The sequence below is a fragment of the Siphateles boraxobius genome, unplaced genomic scaffold (genome assembly GCF_051911475.1).
Source record: "Siphateles boraxobius isolate OS27281-9 unplaced genomic scaffold, OSU_SipBor_1 7, whole genome shotgun sequence".
In the NCBI taxonomy this organism is placed as follows: Eukaryota; Metazoa; Chordata; class Actinopteri; order Cypriniformes; family Leuciscidae; genus Siphateles; species Siphateles boraxobius.
Genome location: NW_027509197.1, coordinates 23,496,740 through 23,521,037, shown reverse-complemented (window position 1 = coordinate 23,521,037; position 24,298 = coordinate 23,496,740). Strand labels below are relative to the sequence as shown.

General features: G+C 37.2%; 1 protein-coding gene across 8 annotated transcripts in view; it reads right to left on the bottom strand.

Moving 5' to 3' along the window:
- Window positions 1-24,298, bottom strand: part of rnf17 (ring finger protein 17) — a 65,099-nt gene that overhangs the window by 22,607 nt on the left and 18,194 nt on the right. For all 8 annotated transcript variants that reach the window (XM_077216952.1, XM_077216957.1, XM_077216953.1 and 5 more), the window contains 6 exons: window positions 15,267-15,451; window positions 15,041-15,145; window positions 14,764-14,922; window positions 4,184-4,355; window positions 2,167-2,293; window positions 1,700-1,866 (listed from right to left, as the gene is read on the bottom strand). In XM_077216952.1, coding sequence (XP_077073067.1) covers window positions 1,700-1,866; window positions 2,167-2,293; window positions 4,184-4,355; window positions 14,764-14,922; window positions 15,041-15,145; window positions 15,267-15,451 — 915 coding nt within the window. The remainder of the gene's footprint in view (window positions 1-1,699; window positions 1,867-2,166; window positions 2,294-4,183; window positions 4,356-14,763; window positions 14,923-15,040; window positions 15,146-15,266; window positions 15,452-24,298) is intronic.

Below are 24,298 nucleotides of genomic sequence, written 5' to 3'. Positions count from 1 at the left end.
CCGGTCGATCGGTCAGTCTCACGTCTTTTCGATTTTGAGCTGGTCCGTTTTGTTGCCAGGACACAGGAAATAACGTCACAGCCAAGCTCACACTCACAGTCGCATATAAACATGCCGCTGGACAAATCCAAACTCAAAATACCGCATTCATTCATTTAATACACTCAAAATTGTCAAAATCTCCGTCTTGGAGAGTATTCAGTTAAACAGTCAGTTTTGGATCGTAAATAGTTGAGAAATATATTGGATCCATTCATAAATTCTTTTAAGTGACAGCAGTCTAATATTTCTGCTGCTGTCTGTCATGTTAATCAAAGAACAAAAGACAAAGAAAATTACTTGACTGAATAACTTTTGTAACTTTAATTGTAAGCATTAATCTGTATTTAATTTTTACAATAAAGACTATCCATTGTTATCTTAATACCTGAATATAATGTTAGAAGCACCTGAATATAATGATAGAAGCACCTGAAAAATGTAAAGCAGTGTTATTTCATACCTCTATTTATTCTATTGCATTTATTTGTGCTGTTGTTCGGAATTTGTTTTTATTTTGTTACTGACTTTTTACTGTTGCATTGAAGAAAAGTATATTTTATAAGGCCAAGAAATTTGCAATCGGTGCATCTCCAGCCCTTGTGATGCATGACTGACAAAAATGATCTGTTAAAAGATTTCATTGTTCAATATACTGATAATAGCAGATGAAATCTAGATGGAACGAAATAGACAAAGAAGGAAATGCATGTGTGCTGCAGGCAGGGTATCTGCACACTTTTTAAATTCAAATTTAAGGCTTTTAAAGACCTTTTTAAGATGAAGAAATCAAAATTAATACCTTACATTAGGGGTGCGCAATATTGACAGAAATATTTCTCAATATTTTCAAAGTTTTGTTGATGATAATTAGATGATATTTTACTGATTGTGTTTGTGTACTGGTACCATGGTTGGTTTAGGCCTGTTGTTGACAGCTGACTCACGAAGATATTCATATTTTTCATATTCTATGCAGTGGTCAGTTCACATCAGTGAAAGAAATTTTTTTTTTTTATTATAGGGCAATATTTGCATCCTTAAATTGAGTTCCAGGGGCATTTTCACCCATATATGGACTTTTTTTTTTTTTACTTAGAGGTATGCATCACCTTTTATATCAAATTCTAACATTCAAATTAAATTATATTAGAATAATAACACAATACCACTATTAACCAGTTAAATTAAATCATTAAATCAAAATCCATCTTTGCAGTGCTTTGGAAACCATTTAGATATGTCGAAGTCAAATTGCCATTGAAAATTTAAGACCTTTCATTAGTAAAAATAAGACTTTAAGACTTTTTAAGGCCTTACATTTTTTAAATCTAATTTAAGACTTTTTAAGGACCCGCGGACACCCTGTGTTATCAATCAAATTAATCAATTTACACTGCAAAATTACAACTGTAATTAATCATTTTATGAGATTGATTTTATTTTTTTATTATTTGTTTAAACATCAATGATACCTTTAAACAATAAACCAATAGGTGGGGATTTTTTTCGTGCTGTAAAGTGGAACAGATGAAGATAATAAACATTATACACAATAGAAGATTGTAGCTCTCAAAATCGGATTGTGAGGTGCCTAAAGATTCCCACCATTAGTGTGCTGTAAGGATGAAGTTAAGCCCCAGATGAAACTATTACACACCTGGCCAGTTCCATGAACACCAGATGCTCCCGCAGAGACACCATCGCTGTTTTCCTCATATCCACTAACAGCGTGTCTCCGTCCTCACCGAACACCTGCATCTCCACAGCCTCAGAGCCCAGCAGTCTTCTCATCTCGTCACTTGCCTCTGAAGTCCACCCTTTCACCTAATACACATAAAAACACAAACAACTCATCCCTTTCCATGTCTTCTCAGTTATCAATTGTGCCTGGACACAAGCCGCGCTCAAACACTTAATATTCTCTAATAGCATCCATAAAACAGAAATAGATATGAAACAGAAGTTTTCCACCACTAGATGGCACCCATATGGCAGAATATTTCCTTTGAGTGCACAAAATACATGTTAAAACAAGTTTTCTCATTTCAACCACAGGAAGTTATACAATTACAACACTAATAACTGCTTGTGTTGTTAGAGTAAATACATCTCCACAGCTCTTACCAGGTCTGAAGGAATAATATCTTGAAGGGAACATTTGATGGCCAGAGGAGCCCAGCCGTTTATTTCCATTAGAGCAGCCGCATCAGGTCTCCGCAGACACTCATTCAACGAGCTTAAACCTCCATCACTAAGACACACAAAAAGAAAACATGATTTGCAAACAGATCAATCTCAGTCAACTCTAATGCCATGAGCAGATTCACTGTTTGAAGATATAACATTCAGGTCCATATCCAGAAATGCACACAACTAAGAAATAAAGAGGATTTTAAGCCTTTAAAAATGACCACAAGGGGTGTCGCGGTGAAGGAATTTACCTTGTGGTAATTTTTGAGTGCCTCAATAGTGCGATACACAGTATTATCACCATTTATTTATTTTAGATTTATTTAAACTTATAGCTATATAAACAAGTGTTAAAATGTGGTCAGCAGGAACAAAAATCAGGACATATTCAGTAACCAATGTAACCGAAACTAAACAGCGTTGAAACAGGAAGTGAAGTTAAGAGAAATGTCAAAATAAGGGTCCACATAACAGAACATAAAGCTGACAATAAGCTTGTTAGGCTATTGTTTTATGTATAACAGTTAGTTCCGATCCTCGAATCTCCATTGACTCAATACATTGACCAGCGCTGACGCCATTCATGTGAAATACCCTTAAACGTTAAAAGGATACGACAAAGATTTCACTTTCCTTGGACACAGCCACTAGGGGTGTGCACGAACATTTGCTCTGTAATTATTATTCGAAACACAAAATACTATTCAAATATTACTACATTGCTTTGCTGGCTGTAAATGCAGTAAATCCATGATAAATCGCAAGCACTAACTCACAGTTATAATTAAATGCTATGTGTGGAGCATGTTTATTGTATTTGATCACAATGTCATCATCTGCTTCACGAAGTTTGGAATTACTTAGATGAAAATGATCTTACAAAATGGAATTACTTTGAATCAGATTCATAAAATGGAGTTATCATATCGTAACCACAAAGAGAAATCGCATAAAATCCAAACAACAGTCAAATGAGGAAAGACAGCTATCCACCAAGATACCTTATCAGATAGCAAAATGATTTGAGACATGCTTCCTTTAAGTTTCGTCGAGGGACACGGGTTTAAGATCAGAACACACAAAGTGCTGTTAGAAACTTGGCTTAGTACACCTTTATCTTTGTGTCTGAGCAACGTCTGTCAGCGCAGTATTCACTCGAGCATGTGGATATTGTTTTTCTCAACATGAACATGTGAAACAATATAAACACGATAACATTATGCCGACTTGAGTGTATATGTACTTTCTGTACGATAATTGGTGCAGTCTGCTTTATTAATTTTTTTTCCGTTCGTGCTACTTGAGCTTAAATCAAATGCTTTTGTTCTTTATATTTTTTGTTTACACATATCGTTTAATGTTTTCAACTAAAAGAAAACCAAGATATAATGTGAGCTTGTTGTGTGTATTGCCTAATCGTACGCTTGTTCATAAATGGTGACAAAAACTAACTTAAATAACATCTTTCTTTAAATAAAACAATTTAAAGAATATTTGATTTTTATGAGCCCAAATATTCAAATACAATATTCTTAAAAAAATGCCCATCCCTAACGGCAACCCTTTCACAAATATATATGACTTAACCTCAAAGACAGACGCAGGTAATTACACGCGCTCAGTCGATCTCTCTCATTCACTGTCTTGTTTAGGGTTGTTACGTGCAAATCCACAGAGCCTCTGAATAAATCACCATGGTACAAAGTCTTATAATTATTAACTTATTTAACAAACAATAATCATGCACGAAGTGCAAAACAAGAAGGGCATAGCCTTATGAAAAAAGAAAACACGTGAATATCGCAGTTGCTGCAGTTACTTGCAGTCCTCTGCGGTTGGCTAGTCAGTATCGCGGTATTACAATATTGTGGTTATCGTGACAGCCCGAATGACAACCTTATTTTATTTATTTTTTTACAGTGCTTACGCATACACACCATTTCATTCTCACCTTGGGATTGAGAAGCCCTTGGAGAAGCCATAGTCCTGAAAGTAAACGCATAGACGGGAGACTTCTAAAGCAAGGCATTTGGTCACACTCTGGAAACGCTCTTTCTGAAAGAGCTCAGTCACTGTTACTCTACACCACACATCCTCCTTCCAATAGACAAAGATCATAGAGCCTGTGAACACACACACACACACATCATATGCAAGTTTACTTACATTCATTTGTTTTCATTTTTTTATGAAGCTGTGTGTGGTTGACATCCATATAAATATAACAAACATTTTGTTCATTCCATTTGCAAACATACACTAAAACAATGTTTATATCATAATAGGGCTTAATTTTTAAAAGTCTACCTGCTGAAAAAAACCCTCTCAGTTGGTGGCAAAAACTTTGCAACTACATACTTGACCATACCTTGTACATTGTTCAGAGCTGAGCACTTGTTTTCATCAGCACTTGCTGCAGATCAAGTTGACCGTGTTTTTGACGAACAATATGTAGATGTGTAGTGAGTAGAAGTGGATTGTTTTCTGAATGGCAGTTTGCCATTTCGTGTTCATGTGTTGATGCACTTACCGGTACACAATTTTATGCACTATTGTAACCTAGTTTTTCCTTGCATGCACATTAAGGAAATTACATTAACTTTTGAAACCATTGTTCTTAAAATAAAATGCACTTTAAAAAGTGAATGTCACTTAAAAGATTTAAATAAAAGATGCGATGCCTGATTTGGTTTATATTTGCCTATTACGCTCGCTTACGCCCTCTTGTGGGCATAGGAGACAATACAGTACTTGTTTCCTCTAACTTGAATATAATTAGAATTTTGCTAATATTTAAGAAATTCGAATTTAGCTAATCAGCCATTTTGACAGCCTTATATCATAATGCCATAATATAGAAAACCGTTATGATACTGGTAGCTGATTGTGTATTTTAGCACATCTGAAATGCTGTATTGACCAAAGTAACAGCAAAGACTAGAGGTCGACCGATTCATCGGTTTTGCCGAAATATCGGTACCGATAGTTGATTGGTGGAATTATCGTTATCAGCAAAAATCCATACTAGGGATGCTCATATTGACCGTTTAACCGAAAGTAAAAATTAACCGATTAATACTACCAGTTAAACGGTTTAAAAGTAAAAAAATATATATATATATATTTGTACGTTTTTTTTTGTTTGCTGCGTGGTTAAAAAAAATACTATATAGCCTAGCCTATATTTGTTAACTCATGGGGCGCATCGACGCGCAACCACACGTGCCTACAGACATATTTCGCTGAGCAAGCAAAATGAAGCGAGCGAAAAGTACTGTTTGGGACCATTTCGACAGAAAGGGCGATGAAGTTACGCGGTATTAAAATACAGCATTAGTACAAGTACAATGCAATATCACTGGCGAAGCAAACAGTACGCGGCTCTAACTGTCAACAGGCTGCCCTCCAGACTAACCCCACATCATGTAGAGATGTTACTTAAAAAAAAAAAAAAAAACTAGACAAGGAGTGGATTGAGGTAGGCCTTAGTCTGACGGAAAACAAATTGCCGGTTTTTCAAAGCTTCAAACGGATTCAGTGTTTTCTTTTTGTCAGCTTAATTTGTGAATTAGCCACTTAAGTTAAAATATATATATATTTAGTGTAGGCCTATTTTATGTTTTTCTCTGTTGTCACTGTCAGAAATGCTGCAGGTGAGTGAAAATGTGATGTGAATCCAGGTTCTTTTGTTGATCTGTTCTTAAGGCTTGAAAAGACCCGTGAATTTTTTGTTGTATTTTTAACAGGTCACAGACATTCGTCAATTTTATTTTTATTTAATGCCAATTCAATATTATAATCTTATCAGTTAACGGTTAATACTCGGACAACGAGCGGCAGTTGTCGGTCGGGAAAATTAACCGTAATGAACAGTATTGTACAAGGCGATTAAAACGCAAAATGGACAAAGCGGAGCTCAGAGAAGAAACTTTCCATGGTTCGACTTGATGGACGGTGTGCTGGGTCACAGTCCCTCTGTTAGTGGCGACTCGCGAGACAAGTCGGGACACTATTGCAGCCACGGCCGGTGAGTTAATATACATGCTATCTTCCTAACTTAAAAAATAAATAAATTCTAATACCCACTGAAATGGGTTGGGTTATATGACGTTTGATCCAGAAAGGCGTGTTAGGGGCGGGATTTAGGGCAGCGTTGCGGGGCTACTGGCCCGGCAGTGGAAACGCAAGCCTGGTGATTCTGGTCAGATTCTCAGGAATGTGAGGAGATGTCCTTCACAGCCACGTTAAGTGCCGCTGTGGGATCTAGCTCTAGTTTTTTCTTGCTGTTGGGAGACTTGCACGTGTTCTCATGGATGGTGATATTATCCGTTTCAGACCAGCAATTGCAGTGTTACTCTCCGGCCAAGACGGGGCTACGTGACTGAAGTACAGGATGTTTCTCTGTCTGATGCTTCGCTTGTCTGCTGAGCTGTCATCCTCACGTGACGCTGACGCTCAAGAGCGCTTTTTTATGAAGGTAAAATGATGACAAAGAATCGCATGCGCAGGGTAAGATTTGTGAAAGTGTACATAAGATTGCAAGCGTAAATTAAATTTGCATGTGCAAGAGAAGATTTGTGAAAGTGTAAGAAAAAAATATTTGCAGCATTTAACTGTAAGTGTAATTCATGTATTTAAAAGCTGCAGCTTCATGCGAACGCAAAATGAATAGGATCTGTATTCTTCAGACTTTCATTTTTCCGTGCTTATACTTTTGGCACGGTTTTTGCCAAAAGCACTGCAAGCCTGTTAACAGCAATTTGCAACCGAAAACAACAGAGGCAGGAACTGCAAAACAGATTATTTGCGTAAAATCAAAGTTTGTGTAAAAAAATAAACTGTTGCTAATGTCTACATGACTTGTGTGCATGAGGCAAAAAGTTTCTGAAATAACCGGATTTGTACAGTTGCGTCTTTCTTTTTCCTGCGCTTCCAGTTTTGGCACGATTCTCTCACTCACTGAGTTTTGCAAGCGCGAAGAGGAGGGCGGGTCCACCTTCATCATGTAGCCAATCAGATGAGCTTCTCGCTGACTCTCGTTTTACTCTGATCTGATTGGTTCAATAAACACGCCAATCACCAGAACACATCTTTATCTTCATTTGGCTCAAAAATGTTCTCATTGCCGAAATGGTACTTTTAATGCACACATACATGTTAAATAAATAAATAAATAAATTAAATGAACAAATTAATAAATAAATACATCATGATTGCTTAATAGTCTGTGCACCATTAGGCTGACTATATGAGCCAAAACGGAATTTCGAGCTGGTGTTTTAAGAAAGGAAATTTCTGTGTATTCAGTTCATGTATCCTGCTCATCATCATCCTCCTCCTCATAAGGCCATATCAGTTTGTAATCTTAAAGCTTAATGTGGGCCTAGTATCTGCACTACTGCATGCATAATTTCACCTGTCTACTGATCAGGGGGATTCCAGAATTATTATTATTATTTTACTAAAATGAGTTACAATAATATTTTTTCTCTTTAACATAAGAGCATCTCTGAATGATGCACCATTTATCACCTGCAATGCCATCGTGTAACCACTACATGGCTGTATAGCCCTATATATAAACAAATCTATGCTGTGTATTCCTTGGTTGCTGGGTTTTTATTCAGACAGAATTAGTAACTTTTTGTCAAAGTTGAGTTCATGTTGATTTAGTATCAGTTTTTCATTACACAGTCAAATCTGGACAAAGAGAAAGCATTTTGTTAGTCATACTATCTACATATAATAGCTTGATCAGTCACACGGAAGTAATCAGAATAAATATTGACAGTGCAAGAGAATATTTCAAATATTATATATATATATATATATATAAAACACTCATATATAATTGAGTGTTAAATACCATGAACAGAGACATGATGTGAAAAACACTGCATCAGAATGGTATTACATAAAGACTGGGTATTAAATGTTTTGATTGTAAAGTTTAACATCAGCTCAGTGGTGTAACAGATTATATAATATATAAAATTTCAATCCAATAATATTAACACCAGCTCGAAATTCAATATGAATGTCAGTCAGCCTGGTGCACAGCTTATTAAGAAATCATGATTTATTCATTTATTAATCTATTAATTTATTTACTTAGTTAACATGTATGTGTGCATTAAAAGTACCATTTCGGCAATGAGAACATTTCTGAGCCAAATGAAGATAAAGATGTATTCTGGTGATTGGCATGTTTATTGAACCAATCAGATCAGAGTAAAACGAGAGTCAGCGAGAAGCTCATCTGATTGGCTACATGATGAAGGTGGACCCGCCCTCCTCTTCGCGCTTGCAAAACTCAGTGAGTGAGAGAATCGTGCCAAAACTGGAAGCGGAGGAAAAAGAAAGACGCAACTGTACAAATCTGGTTATTTCAGAAACTTTTTGCCTCAAATTTCTTTACACAAAGTTTGATTTTACGCAATTAATCTGTTTTGCAGTTCCTGCCTCTGTTGTTTTCGGTTGCAAATTGCTGTTCACAGGTTTGCAGTGCTTTTGGCCGCATTTGTGCGCAAAAACCGTGCCAAAAGTATAAGCGCAGAAAAATGAAAGTCTGAAGAATACAGATCCTATTTATTTTGCATTAGCATGAAGCTGCAGCTCCAAAATACATGAATTACACTTACGAATAACAGTTAAATGCTGCAAATATTTTTTTCTTACACTTGAAGGGCGATTTACACCTTTACAAATCTTCTCTTGCACATGCAAATTTAATTTACGCTTGCAATCTTATGTACACTTTCACAAATCTTACCCTGCGCATGCGATTCTTTGTCATCATTTTACCTTCATACTGTTTCCCCTGTCAGGGTTTTGCGGATGTATGTGAATCGCGCGGCCGCCTTCCTTCAGTCGGGTCAGCTTTTCATGTGTCAATGCAGCGCTCATAAATGCTGAATACTTTATCAGGAAAGATAAAGAAAGATTAAATGAAAATAACATTGAAACTTTTCTAAAGACAGTTAGTTCCCTTTAAAGATGCATTCATATAAAAACACCAGTGCCACCTTTTGACTTCAAAACATGCAGTGCTCATGTTTATTCAACGATGTCAATGCCTGCCACAAATAGATTTTCCAAAAGGCTGTGTTGATATTGTGAACCAATGTATGGGAAACACTAATTTAATTTTATAACTATCATAGTTTAACTTCTCCTTATTACACGGCTCTGTGGAATACTTGATTCTGATTGGTCAATAGAATACTTGATTCTGATTGCTCAATAGAACCATCCAGGATTACACGGGCTCATCCGGGTCACTGAAGTCAGCAGTGCTATACGCCTGCTAGGAACGGTTTGTCTTCGTAGAAGTTTTTCGTTTGGTGAGCTAATAAAATATTAAAACTCAGTCGAATCAATATTTTGTGTAGTTATTTAATTATGCCACCAGTAACATGGACTCGCACTCTCGTTTCATACAAACGCAGCTGCTGCCATTTTGTGACTACTGTTTTGTAGGCCTACACTGTTGGATTATGAGATACAAACAGGTATGATTTTAAAATAGTTTAATCTGAAATCAATGCATCCTATCCCCATTATTATTTATGTGCGGTGAAATATGAAAAAAATATGAAAAATACGAAATGCTGTGTAATAAGTAATATGAATACCTGTGTACTGTATCTCTTAAATGTCCGTTTAGTTTGAACACCGCGCTGTAAGTGCTCTAAGGAAGCTTTGCGTTGAAAGTCCGAAATTGTGTTGAAATGCGTTGAAATTGTCAGATTAAAATTGCCTAATAATCCCGCCCCCCTAACACAATCTGAATGTGAGAATAAGCCTAAAATGTATAAAGCAAAAATACACCGACCTTTTGTTATGTTATAAAGGAACAGGCTCTACCGTTTTAAAGTTATTAAACATCGCATGTGGCATTTCAAATAAAGCGCACGCCTAAAACGGCTGTAATATAGACCAATACAACAAACAATTGAGTGAGACGTTTCAAATATGGCCAGGCCCAGGCAGACTGGCCTTAAAAGCTTTTTTCAGAGGCCAGACGCGACGGACGATGGTGAATCAGGAACGCCAATTAAAAATGTATATTTTTTGTGCATTTATTTAAAGACAGCATGTACCTTTTTTGTCACTGGTGTTACCTTACTTTGGCAATTTCAAAGGTTTTTATGAAATATTATTTCTAATTTTCTTCAGCATAATGTAGTCCGAGTTACCTGAAAAATAATAATACAACAAATAAGGAGATTATGTGTTTTATTTATTTTAATCAGGTTTGTTAAAAGTGTACTTGAATGAGGTTAGTTCGTTTGCACAACCATGTATTTGCTAAAACAATGAAAATATTTGAAAACTGGTTAAAATTAAGTAGTGATGTAATCCTTTAAATCTTAACTTTTGAATGTAGCAGAATTAAATGGATGTAAAATTATTATTATGTCACATGTGACATTGTATTTAATGTGACAATTTGTTTTTATATTTTATAGTATAAAAATAATATCAATTAAAGCTGCAAGCAGCATTTAGCGGTGTTCAAGCAGTTAAGGCATTTAAGATTTTTAACCACACAAGCATCAAAAGACATTAAGTTTTATGTAGCAAGCATTTAACCACTGACATCATAGATGGAATAGACCATGTTTTAGCATGATTTACCATGTTCCAGTATGATTTACTATGAATCTAGCATGATTTACCATAGTTTACCATGATATACCAAGTTCCAGTATGATTCACCATGATTTACCCTGTTCTAGCATGGTTTACCACAATTGAACACATTCTAGTATGACTTAATATGATTCTAGCATGATTCACCATGTTATAGGATGATTTACCATGATATACCACATTCTAGAATGATTTATGATGGTTTTGAACATTACGATATGAACATTATATGATCGTAGATGGAAAAGTCCATTTACAGCTAATACAGGCAATTTACCATAGGAAATACATGGTTTTGAAGCTTTTTAAAAGTTATAGTGCCACCTATGGTCCGATCTCCATGAAACTTTGCAGGCTTCTTCACCATGCTATGACACATATGCTCAATTTTTTTGAAGTTTTGACTTTTCGTTTAGGATTTATAGGCTTTTGAGAGTATTTTGCCCCGCCCCTTTTTAAATGACCCTGTTACAGCCACCCAAATGCAAAATTTCAACTTTTTTTCGATAATTATTGATCTAGAGAGTCCAGAGAATAGGCCTAGACTGGTTTGGTTCCGATTGGGCGAAAAACAAGGGACTAGGTCGCAAAAGTACGTTTTGGACAAAATTCGACATAGCGGAAAATGTTTCTTGCCTAAATCGAAATTGGAGATATACATTTTGTCCATCTTGAGCCAAGGATCACAGTGGTGTAAAAAGCTTGAGCCTAGGACCAACGTCTAGGAGGAGGTCTAGGAGTTATGAGCAATTTAGTACTTTTGGTTGCTGTAGCGCCACCTATGGGCCAATCGGGGTCATACTCTGATAGGTTCTCCCCAAAAGTGTGGCCTACCATCTGGCTGAGTTTCAAGTCTCTGGGCCTTACGGTTTGGGCTGCACGATGCGTTTTATGGGATTTTTTTTTTCCAAATAGCAATTACAATAGGTTTTCAGCACTTCATGCTTGAACACCTAATAATAATTAGACCTTTTTGACAGTTATAGCGCGACCTATGGTCCAATCTCCATGAAACTTTGCATGCTTCTTCACCATGTTATGACACATATGCGCATCAATTTTAGTGAAGTTTTGACTTTTTGTTTAGGATTTATAGGCTTTTGAGAGTATTTTGCCCCGCCCCTTTTTTAAATGACCCTGTTACAGCCACCTAAATGCAAAATTTCAATTTTTCCCGATAATTATTGATCTAGAGAGTAGGCCTGGACTGGTTTGGTTCCGATCGGGCGAAAAACCAGGGACTAGTTCGCAAAAGTAGGTTTTGGACAAAATTCGACATAGCGGAAAATTTTTCTTGCCTGAATCGAAATTGGATATACATTTTGTCCGTCTTGAGGCAAGGAACACAGTGGTGTAAAATGCTTGAGGCTAGGACCAACGGTCTAGGAGTTATGAGCAATTTAGTACTTTTGGTTGCTGTAGCGCCACCTATGGGCCAATCGGGGTCATACTCTGATAGGTTCTCCCCAAAAGTGTGGCCTACCATCTGGCTGAGTTTCAAGTCTCTGGGCCTTACGGTTTGGGCTGCACAATGCGTTTTAGGGGAATTCTTTTTTTCAAATAGCAATTACAATGGGTTTTCAGCACTTTGTGCTTGAACACCTAAATATATTTGATAGTTATGTAAACATTATTGTATTTTAAATGGTGTAAACACTTGTTATTGGCCTCAAAATAAAGCACTTTCCCTCTGTACATGACTGTGAGGACGAGCACTTCTGTGTTGGAATTCTATAGAATTAATAAAAATCAAATATTGCCACATTGATGGCTCAAGGTGGTGTAATTTAAATAACATTGTTTTATTTTAAAATGTAAAGAAATTGTAACCCTAAAGTGTTTAAGTGTAATATTTTTGTAAAGGCTAGGGACAGAAAAATGGACATTTCCATAGAATGACCCATAGGCCTACAGGCCTATTTATAATAAGAGCAGCTTTCTTTTGTAGGCCTATAATTCTAACATCGTTCTCACCTATTATATTATCTTATAGCTCTTCAAGAATATGCAGAACCAGCAATCAGAAGGATTATTAGGCATTTTACAAGCATAGAGTCTGCGAAAACCGCTCTTCGTATCGATGTCGTAATCCTGCGACGTGATGCCCTCGCTGTCATGACAGCGCTCCGTGGCTATGGAGGATTGCATTTCTCCACAGCCTGCAAAGTCCTCATATGTGATTTGAACGAAATGTATCCAGAGTGGACCAAGCTCGCCAAGATAGCCTGTGTTAATCCCTGTCTCGAGTGTTCCTGCAGAGAGGGGGTTCTCGCTGCAGAATGGGTTCAAGATGAAGCAGCGAAGTCGCCTTGCAGAGAACAAGGTTACGCGGCTTATGCGCATTGCAAGTTGTGGAGAGACACTGGGAAGTTTTGACTAAGTCGGCAGCTGCACAATTCAGCACTGCAAAACAGTGCAAAAAGTAGCCTAAAATGACGCAAGACTGTTATAGCCCTACTCATCATTTGTTTGTTACAGTTCGTTTGTCATTTCACGGTGGCCAATTTAAATGTTACCAGCTAAGTGAGACATACTGAGAGTGTATAATTAAGTTCGCTTGAGTAAAAACAATAGGCTACTATTCAGATATTTTATGTGGGGAAGGGGGATTGGTTGTTAAACTATGAATGTGAAACCATAGCAAAAACAATTGGCGTTGATTGACGCCAATCGGACGTTCATGTTTTTTTCAGTCTATTTGAAAGGCTAATAAACATGTTGCATTCTATACGGCCTGATAATGTCTTTTTTTAAGTTACATAGCCTGCCTCCAGTTTTCCTCAACTTGACTAATTAAGAGGCGATATTTGACCGCCATATCATCAAAATGTCCGTAAAACGAAACCTCTGCCGGTCACTTTGACCGCACCATTTTTTTCTAGCGGAGACTCTGGCGCACACATACTGTGCTTCAAACCGCGTAGCAAGCGCATGTCAGAGAGGAGAAGAACCCTTGCGCATGCGTAGTAAAAGTATAACCTGTGGGGAAAAAGGCGTTTTAAACCTTATTGTGGGACAGAGTCATCAAACTTTTCAAGCGATTTTTATCATATTTTACTGCTGTTTCTATACATGCAGTTTTTATGTCCCGGTGACCAGTGAAAGTTCAGTTCTGACTCTCTGCCCATTCATTTAGATAGGAGCCTGGTCTTGTTAGTCCGAAATAGCTGCCCGGAGGCGTTGCCAAGATGGCGGCCGAGTGGCATGACTTGCATAAAAGGACTTTGGTAACACATACAGCTGTGACCTTACCACAGTGCAACAGGGAAAAGGGATCCTCTCAAACAGTGTTGCGACGCATTCCGAACGTTGTTTAAGTGACGTACCAATATTGCAGTATATTCAAAATTCTATCTTAAACAAACACCAGTATTCGGTAGGAACCGGTATACCGCCCAGCACTATAATAAACCCATCCAACGTATCTGCACTGGGCACATTTTTGTGAAGCTGCCAACACTGGACACAAAGTAAACATTATAAACTTGAACATTTATCTTTCTGAACAGGTGCATGCTGATGCTGTATGGTACTACAGCATCCGTTGTAGCAAGCATCATCGCAATGACCCATTCGATTTAGAGTGTTCATAACCAATTTCATTTTTAAACGTCTGAATGAGGTGAAATTTGGCTTGCACTTCTGTCACCAAAGCTGAATGCCTTTTACCATGTAACGCGTCAGCCATGGTCAGAAAATGTATTTTAACATAAAACCTTCTGAAAACAATTGTAAAATGCAAATTTTTAACAGTGAATCCAAATATTGTAGCAGAAAAATTATGATTACTTATGAAGTAAGCACGGTGTAATCAACACTAACAAAAAACGATAAGTAAACAACCATCACTAACATTAAGGGATTACATACACATACCCGTCTTGATTTCATCCCTGCACGTGAAGTGGCCATTCTCTCCTGAGCAGAATTCGTTGATCTTTTTGGCCAACTTTTGGCCTGTCTTGTGTTCGAGCAAATAGCGTACGTAGAAATGTCCAGGGTTCACAATGTGTGTTGCCAGTGCATAGTGCACCACTACAGAAGAAAAAACAAACACACACGGTTGGCACAAAATGCACTTCAATAACACAAGGAAAAAGGGAGTTCTCATGTTTATTCATTCTTCTGATTAATCAACAGACATGGCACATACTTTTAGGTTGTAGAGTTGAGGACTTTTCAAAATGCTGCCTGCGATGTTTTCTAAGTCCTCTGTTCCGTTCATTGCACCTTGGTTCAGCAACCGGGTAACTGCGTGCTAAAAAAAAAAAACGAGCTCAACATTAAACATTTTATAAAAACATAAGAAAATGCTCAGTCAGACAAAAAAACAACAACTATCATTATCAATATTTTTACCCTACCCTGAAAACACGCACCTATTTCCACTTTCTCTGTTCCTGTATCTCCTTTATCTGTATCATCCATAAAACTTGGGCTGTGTGTGCTTTGTTTTATGGGAATGGGGTCTGCATTTCTCGGAACAGACTGACTGGAGCTGTCCCAGACTTCTTCAGCACTTTTTACAACATGATGGAAAGGCTCCACAGTAACTTCTCTGATACTGGCAAGTAGAGATGAAACGGTATGAAAATGTCATATCACAATTATAGTGACCAAAGTTATCATGATTATCAAGATTATCACGGTTTTATTTAAATGAGATGAAAATGTTCAAAAAGAACTGATACACACTGAAAACATTAACAAATTTTATATTTGAAAAATCAACAAACAACAAATAGAGTGATCAACTATGCACTTATTTTAAGCATAAACATTAAAGCTGCAGTATGTAACTTTTTTTGTTACAAATTTATAAAATGAGCGAGTAAATCATGAATCCATTTTCCAAACCGTGTTTTTGTATTATACTACGGTACACATATAATAAGGGTTTATATTCAGACACTTTTAGGCTGGTACGGGTTGTAAAACTGCGTAGTAGCCCAGTACCTGCGTGATTCATCAGACATAAACAGATTGAAGTAGCTCCAGCAACAATGTTCTTCTGCAAGATGCATGCAAATGTTACATACTGCTAGGCTTGCTACGATAGTCGGTGTTACACAGTATTCAGTCGCAACACCTGTTTTATCACTTGCCCACCGCGGCCCCGCAAAAAGAAAAAAAAAAAAGGTTTAAAGCGTTAAAAATATTTAACGCAATTATGCAGTACCGTTAAGTCCTGCCTATTATACACACACACACACGACCCACAGAAAGGACCCGCGTCAGTATCGAGTTCTCTTTCGGGCTTGAACAAACCATAACACAAATTATTCCAAAATGTCCGTTTTGTCAAGTGTCCTCAATAAGAGCAGTCTTAAATTATTTAAATAAAGTCTTAAATGAACGTAGAGATTTGTGAGAAAATGGGACGCCTGTCAGATCACGTCTCTGTCAGCAGCGGCTGGTCTTAAAGTGTCATTAATGTTAATCCAAGAACAAAGAGTAAATTACTCTCAGACACAGCGCCAGGAGGATTATTATACAGCCTAATAATCATGAATGCACCCCGCTATCTTTTAACATCTCCGGCGAACGGCTTCTTCACGCAAAAGAAAAACTCTTCATGAAGCACAGTGAAATTCAGCGACCTATGGCGTTTCCTGATGGATTGAGGTTGTTCATTAACTTCATTTTATACGTGCAATTCACATGAGATCTAAGCGTGCATGCGAGACTGCTACGAGTAGTAAAACTTTATTAATGAAACATACAATCTGAGGGAATAATTTCTTAAATGCATTTTATTTTATTTTTTACCAGTTGGTCAGTCACACTGCTTTCATAGTTTTCAGTTACGTGACTGGTGCGGAGACCTGGAGTGTCATTTCATTTTTTTATTAAAGGGATACTTCAGCTCTGGGAACATGAATGTGTATTTAATAGTGATCATTTATATAGTAGAAATGTGAAATTTTTTAAATTGAAGCATTCTAGACTGAGAAAAGGCAGAAAATGTATTTTTTACTCATGTGGCTGAAAGACAACAACTCCCAGAATGCACTTGCTTTGCTGCCCTTACGAGGCCAGGCCACTCCCAAACCACGCCTACCGGTTACAGGCGGCAGTATCCGAAAAATTTCTCCACACATTCTCTAGGCTAATACATACTCTAGTAACAGTAAAGGTTTAAAGGTTTATAAAAAGAACCACAACCGATGGGAGTTATAACTTTTATATTAACTTAAAATTAATATTAACACTTTTACACTCAAAGCTCTTCCAGAGCTTCGGCTGTTTCCTTATATTCATTCACAGTATTGTCAGTCAGGAGCTGGATATTTCCGTCTGATGTCCTGGACAACACAGGTGGGCAAAACGAGACGATAGTCTTTACCAAGTCGCTCGCCTTGCTGGAACCATTCCATAAAGTGACGATAGGCTGTTAGGCGATATTGTCTACAAAACAGTAAGCACAACGTTAGCAATGCGAACTATTTGCACACAGTATACTATCATAGATGTAAATATAACAACAATAGCTCAGCTGACTAACGTTACGAGGGAAGAACATTGTGATAATGCCGGGTGTCCAAACTCTGTACATTACGTCTTGGTAAAAAAAAGAAAAACAAACCAAATAACGTTACTCACTTTACACTAAGCCGTCCGTTTGTCCCTGCGGGCTTTGGCTGGCGTTTCCAATTTATCTCGTCCAGAAGAAAATGGGATCGTTGAAATTCGCGACAGCAATAGGACTCTCTATCTGTTTCCATAGGCGCACAGCGTGAGCACTGACAGCTCCAGTCCGCCCCAGCTGGAGTCTGGCCGGGCTCGAGTCAGGTCTTGCTCCCCTGCTGCAGCAGCTGCTCCGGCCGCATCTTGTTCCTCCATCTCCCGCAACTGTTCATCGCTGTATTGCGGCTCGTACAGGTAGCCGCGAGCATCAGATTGCGCGCAACGCGCAACTTCGAAATCCCCTTCTGTCATTTCAACTTCTAAACTAACGTTACCTTCCGCTATCGTGATTAGCCCACTATACAAACTTTATACACAGAGCAAGAGCCTGTTAGCTTAGCTTCTACAGAAAGATGGCTGACAATATCTTACTTTCTGTGAGTGAGATCCCGCCCCATATGGGCGTAGTGAAAACATGCGGAACTAGCTACTAGTACTGGCTGTAGTTTTAAGCCTCTGGCCCAAAAATCCTCCGATGACGCAAAATGACGATTTTTGCGTCATCGGAGGATTTTTTCCAGACTAAAAATACATAAATCTCTCATATCAGGGGGAAATGAGGGGGGGAAGCAAGGTAATTCGAAAATACTACTGGTTTTCTACTAATACAAATCTTAATGCTAAATCCTGAAGTAACCCTTTAAGTATTAATCATATTTTCATTTTTAATTAGTTTTGAATTAGTTTTATTTTAAAACTTATTTCAGTCTATTGCACAGCAACATTTCTAATTTTGCATTTTAATTAACTAATTAACATTTTCCAAATTCGCTCACTCGTTTTCATTCACTCCTTCAGTGAACAGTATTAGTGGACTAACGTAGGGAATAGGCCTAACTTAGTGAATGAGGGTTTAGGGGCGGATTTTGGATTCAACCCATGTTCTCAAGCAGTGAAAAATAGAGGACAATGACAACGCGCTGACAGACAGGACCGAGCAGGTAATATTTAACTTTGAACTTTGAAAGTGAAGACACTCACATTCCTAATCCCTCTCAAAGCGTAGAGCAGAAGGCTTTAGGCTATGTCTTTATTAAACTTTATTATATTTAAGTTAATATTATTTACTGATATTTATTTCAATGCTTAACAGGCTTTAGTGTGATGTTTCATTGACGGAAGTGCTCAAATAAACACGCATGTATGTTAAGAATTTTGATTTTTGAGCCTCGTTTATTATTATTATTTTATTTCAAAATGTATTTAACCCTCTGGGGTCTAAGGTGTTTTTTGGGTCCTTGGGATGTTTTGACATACCCTGACATTTGTGCTTTTTTCAGTTGCTTATAAACATTAATGGCAAAGGTGTAATTACACTCTATTTAGCACAAACAGGGCTACCATAATATGTGAGCAACATGTATGTACACGTTTGTACTTTTGAGAGAATATTGTTTATGCATGGTTACTGAAAAAACTAAAACTTAAAGTTTCTGAAATAAGGCCACAAAACACACACTAAATATGTGTCCACAAGACTTTTGACTAATGGATGTTGTCACCTAGAGTTTTTGCTCCAAAATTATCTGAAAACCATCCTGCCTAATAACTTACACAAAACAATACATTGATTTAAATTTTGCAAGACACTTTTTGTTTGGAATGGTCATATGCCACGCATATTGCCTATGACCGCATAATGAGCCTTTCACACAGGTGTGTCACTGGGTACCAAAAAATGCGAGGACAAAAGAGACATAAATACATATATATATACACACACACACACACACACACACATTTCTTTTGTCCTCGCATTCTTTCTTGTGGTACCCAGTGGAAAAAGACACATTTTTTCAAGATGTTTCCAACTCTAACTTCAAAACAATTCTGTAGATTCTACAGAATTGTTTTAAAGTTAAAGTTAGAGTTGGAAACGTCTTGAAAAAATTTCTTTTTCCACAAATATTGTATGCATGCAAATTGTATAATATCCAAGGTAAACATTTCTAGTAATTGTGCAGTTCATTCTCATACTATATTTTCAGAAAATTTTGAAATATGTATCCTCTCCCTTTTTTTTTTTATAATCTTTTTATAAAACTTTATAATCTATCCAAAACTAATCAACGAAATCTGGTCTAAACATCTAAATTTAGTCTGTAACATATCGCGTTTATGATATATTAGAATATAAATGTTAAAGGAACATTGTGTAGGAATTTCTCCCATTTAGCGGTGAAATTGTATTTTGCATTCAAACGTGCACTTCAGCACCTCGCTTTTTCAAATGCGTGTTGCATCTACGGTAGCTGTTATGTACCAAAAAGCTATGACAGGATGTCTTCTAATAGCACTTCGTCGAGTTTTCCTACGGGTGAACAGGTTTGTAATTTCAGACACACTGCAACTTGACACAACGGACAAACAAATGTTACAGTATGAATAACTGACTGTGAATAACTTGCCGGGGCAGTGACAAGCGCCTCTCACTGCTCTGCTCCTCCGTTTCTGCTGCTTTCAGTTACGTGACGCTGGCTCTGAACGAAAACGCTTGTGGAAACGCGTTGGCCTAGTACTTTGTGACCCTCTCTGCTATTAATGTTTTTCAAAATGGCGGAACTACATGGAAGCCTCCATGAACCTACCAGTAACATGTACAGGGATTAAAGTGAAAAAAAATTCTTCTGACCGAATTTTTTTTTCGGCCAAGTCATATTCCTTTAACTTTATTTAAATAGTCGAGACCAATAGCGTTTTAAGGGGAGATGTTTTAAACCGCTTTAATATTGCCAGTTTGCGTATTTTAAAAGATATTTTAATCTATGAAAAAAAAATTGACAAATAATCAACCATCTACATGGTTTACATCTACAACTTTTCAGTGCATGTTTTTATTTATCTTATAAGATTAAACAATGCTAAATTATATTAATATATAGTTTGTTCCATGGCAAATCGTTTTGGCTGAGGGCAAAGTGAAGTTTCATAACTTTATATATTTAGGCTATTTAACTTTAACTTTGTAGCCTATTAGAGAGCTGACTAATGTTTGACTGAATTGTTTGCTTTATTTCTCATTGCATAGCTTCTTATAGCCTACCTATTAGGCTACTTATACTTTTATACTGGATATTATTGAGCATTAAAACTAACATTTAACAAAAAATTAACAGGGTTGTATAATGTTATATATTCTAAAATATATAAAATATTCTTTATATATTTTACTATGCATTCTCTTCACTGTATGTGTACATGCATAATAAAATAAAACGATACAACCCTGTCTATGTTTGTTAAATGTCAGTTTTAATGATCAGTAAGGTTTAATATTTTTAAAATGAAAACAAAAAGCAGGGTTGTGTTTTCTATTTCGTGTTGTTATAAATATATGCAGTGAAGATAATCAATGTGCGTTGTCTGAACCACATTTGTGTGGCCATTAATATGTTTATGATAATATGTTCATTTATAAATGAAAAGGTTTTTTGTATATATTTCGTTTTATTGTTGATGAAAAGAGGTTGTATTTTATTATTGTTGCCTAAAATATACATAAAGAGATAACCGGAGTAGCCAGAGCGAGCTGAGTGACGCAATCAAGAACGGACTGTTCCATTTGCAGAATAACTGGACTCGTGTCCTCTTGTCCTCGGGAGTTCATTCTCCTGAGTCGAACTTGGCAAGTCCGAATTACCAAGGACGCAAGTACGAAGTTTGCGTACTTGGTATTGAGAAACTGCCAATATGAACCCACGTTCTGTTTTCTATCATGCGCCGTGCATGTTTGCGATAAGGTAATATGCACGAATGTTGAATGTGAAACCAGACCAACGCTGCGGGGGGCGCCGGGAACAAACAAGCTCGGATTCAGACCGAAGCCAAACTGGCTGTAGCCTAGCCTGACATGCACTTCTCCAAAACTAAGATTAATTGAGTGAACACGGAGCAGTTTTTCCGTGATAGGGAAGTGAGAACAAAGAGTGGACCATAAGCGAAGTGATTACAGAATGCTTAGAGTGGAGAGAGGAGCGTGCTTTCGCTCCAATCCAGGCTTTATCACATCCCCCTCAGCAGGGTGAATACACCTCGTCTTTTCTTAATTTAAGACCTATTCAACCTAAAATTAAGACATTTATCACATTATTTGAGAAATTAAAGCCTATTTACGGCCTTAACATTATGAAAAGTGAATTTAAGACATTAAGGAGAGACGGGAACGCTGCAATTGACCCTTCGCAAAGACCCGCCCCCCTTAGTTACTGTCGCTATGTCCGACAAGCTACGCCGCTCTCACGCACACACCATGTTCTCACGCAGTGAAACATACATCGTGGATCAGAGAGGAGACTGACAATACGCGGACAGACAGGACAGACCAGGTTACTTTTCGGTTACTTTTGATATTAAACATATTAAACAAAGTCTCACCTTTCAAATTTGGTCATTTTTAAAAAGAAATTTAAACAATAAATACCGTTTTGTGGCTCTTTAGTGTGTCGTGACAGATCGCTGTAAAGCCTCAGTTAAAGCTGCTCGTGAACCGATCATCTCTTCCTTCTAGTTCATTTATAGTATCAAATAAATATGAATGAACATAAGAAGGAATGTTGTTTTAACCGCAGAAAGGCGTCAGTATATTCAGTTTTTCAAGTTCAAATCCTCCCATGTTAATCTACTAACTCTCCTGACTGCTTTGTCGGAAAAAATAGCGGATGGCGAAGTATGATTAGTCAGATCACCTGTCAATCAAGCTCCCTGCGAAGGGTCAATTGACGGAAAACCGTCATAGACTCGCTGCAATTAACGGAAATCCGTCGTAGCGACGGAGAACTTTAATCCCTGCATGTATATAAAGATAATAAATTCTTTGTTTACGAGGATAAGTCAGATAATTGGCAGAGGTATTTGTACACCATTGAGGAAATATTTATGAATAAAAATACAGATTTTAGATAATAAAATACCTAAAAAACTACACATTGTCCCTTTAATTTGCAGTTTGTTGCTTATACAAAGACATTTTCAACTTATTTCAATCTATTTTTACTCATCTCAGTAGGCTATAGCAATATAGTTTGGATGTGTTCATGTAAAAATAACATGTTTACTAATGTAGGTGCGAGTGTGAATAAACGGCACAGATGTGCACAGCGCAGCGCGCTGTCACTGCCTTCCGCCATGTCTTCTCGTACAAAAAAAAAAAAAAACGTTTTATTTGCGCACCTGCGTCAGACTAATGCTGCCTGGACAGGATTTACCGCAAGTTTTTTTTTTAAATATTGATAATTAGGGGTGTAAGAAAAAATCTATACACTTTTTATTTTGGAATACTGTATCGATTTTCAAAAATGCAATATCGTTTTTTTTATTTTACGTGCAAAAATAGGATAGGAGAGAGACCGCGCAAGGGAGAGAGAGCTTGAGAGAGCACGCGTGAGGGAGAGAGATTGCGCGAGGTAGTGCTGCGCGAATGCGCTACGGCGCTCTGCAATCAAATACGATTTTAAATAGGATCTGAGCCTGCATGCGCCCGCTCAGTGTTGTTGAAAACGAAGGTTTCCGTTATATGGTGCAAACATTGGATCCTTTTTTTAATGACAGATTGCACCTTATGTGTTATGCATTAGCCTAGGGGTCGGCGCCGATATTGAGCATTTTTATGGTAATCGGTCTCGGCCATTTTCAAAACCGATTTGCCGATAAAATAATTTAATTTTGAAATGTGCTATATTTGGCTCTGACGCAGCCACCTCTGTCGGAACTCACCACTCTGTAGACTAGACCAATGCAATGTCCCGCACATCTGATTTGTTGGGAGTCACGAGTCCGGCCAATCAAAGCGGAAAGTTGAAGGCACTGAAAGTTTAGCCCTCGCACCGACAGCACTCGCTGACTGGAGCTGCTGCACTGATCAGTTGTCTTGTCTCTCAAAGTTAAGGCAGCAGCAGATTTTGCTGAAGTAGCAATAAATTACTACACTGAAGTTGCAAAACACCTCAATATAATAGTGTCCTGTGATGTCCGCGATGCAGAAAACTCTAACCAAATCACGGAAACCAGTCAAAAAAAAAAAAGGAATTTACTTTATAAAGCAGAATGTCACGGAATTTGTCAACTTCTTGATGAATTAATAAAAAGCAGGTCAGTACAAATTAAAACGAATTTCAAACCGCAAAAAGACTATTTAAATATGAATCCTGTGTGTCTCTAAATGAATGGTGCAGACGCGTGATTTCATTTACCACACACACACACACAGGAGCACGCGTGAAGCTTGCGCTGTTTTCAGCCTCAGCCGCATCATTATATGAGGACATGATTGCATAAACATCACCCCCAGAGCTGCTTAGTCACTTCATGAGCTTTTTAAAGCTTCAACTGAGAAAAGTTATCGTCATATCATAAACGCACAAAAACTCAAAGATCTCCACGGCAACCCGTCAAAATAAAAGTTTGTTTTTTCATAGGGCCCTAAACATGTAATTTTTGTTAAACTGTAAATAAATTGAATAAGTTTGATGATTTAAATTAATAAGAAATGCTTTTTGATTACTAAAATTTAATTTAACCATTAAAATAGTGTCTTTAAGTTTTACAGAACGCTGCTGGGTGCTCCCTGCACATTTTTTTAAGTTATTATTATTAATTATAATAATAATAATGTTATTATTAACAGTTCTCAGATTTAAAGATATGTTTAAAATAATTTAAAGAAAGTATTTGTCAAAACTCTTTGTTATTCTTAATTTTGACATTAACTTACATTTTTACACCAGAC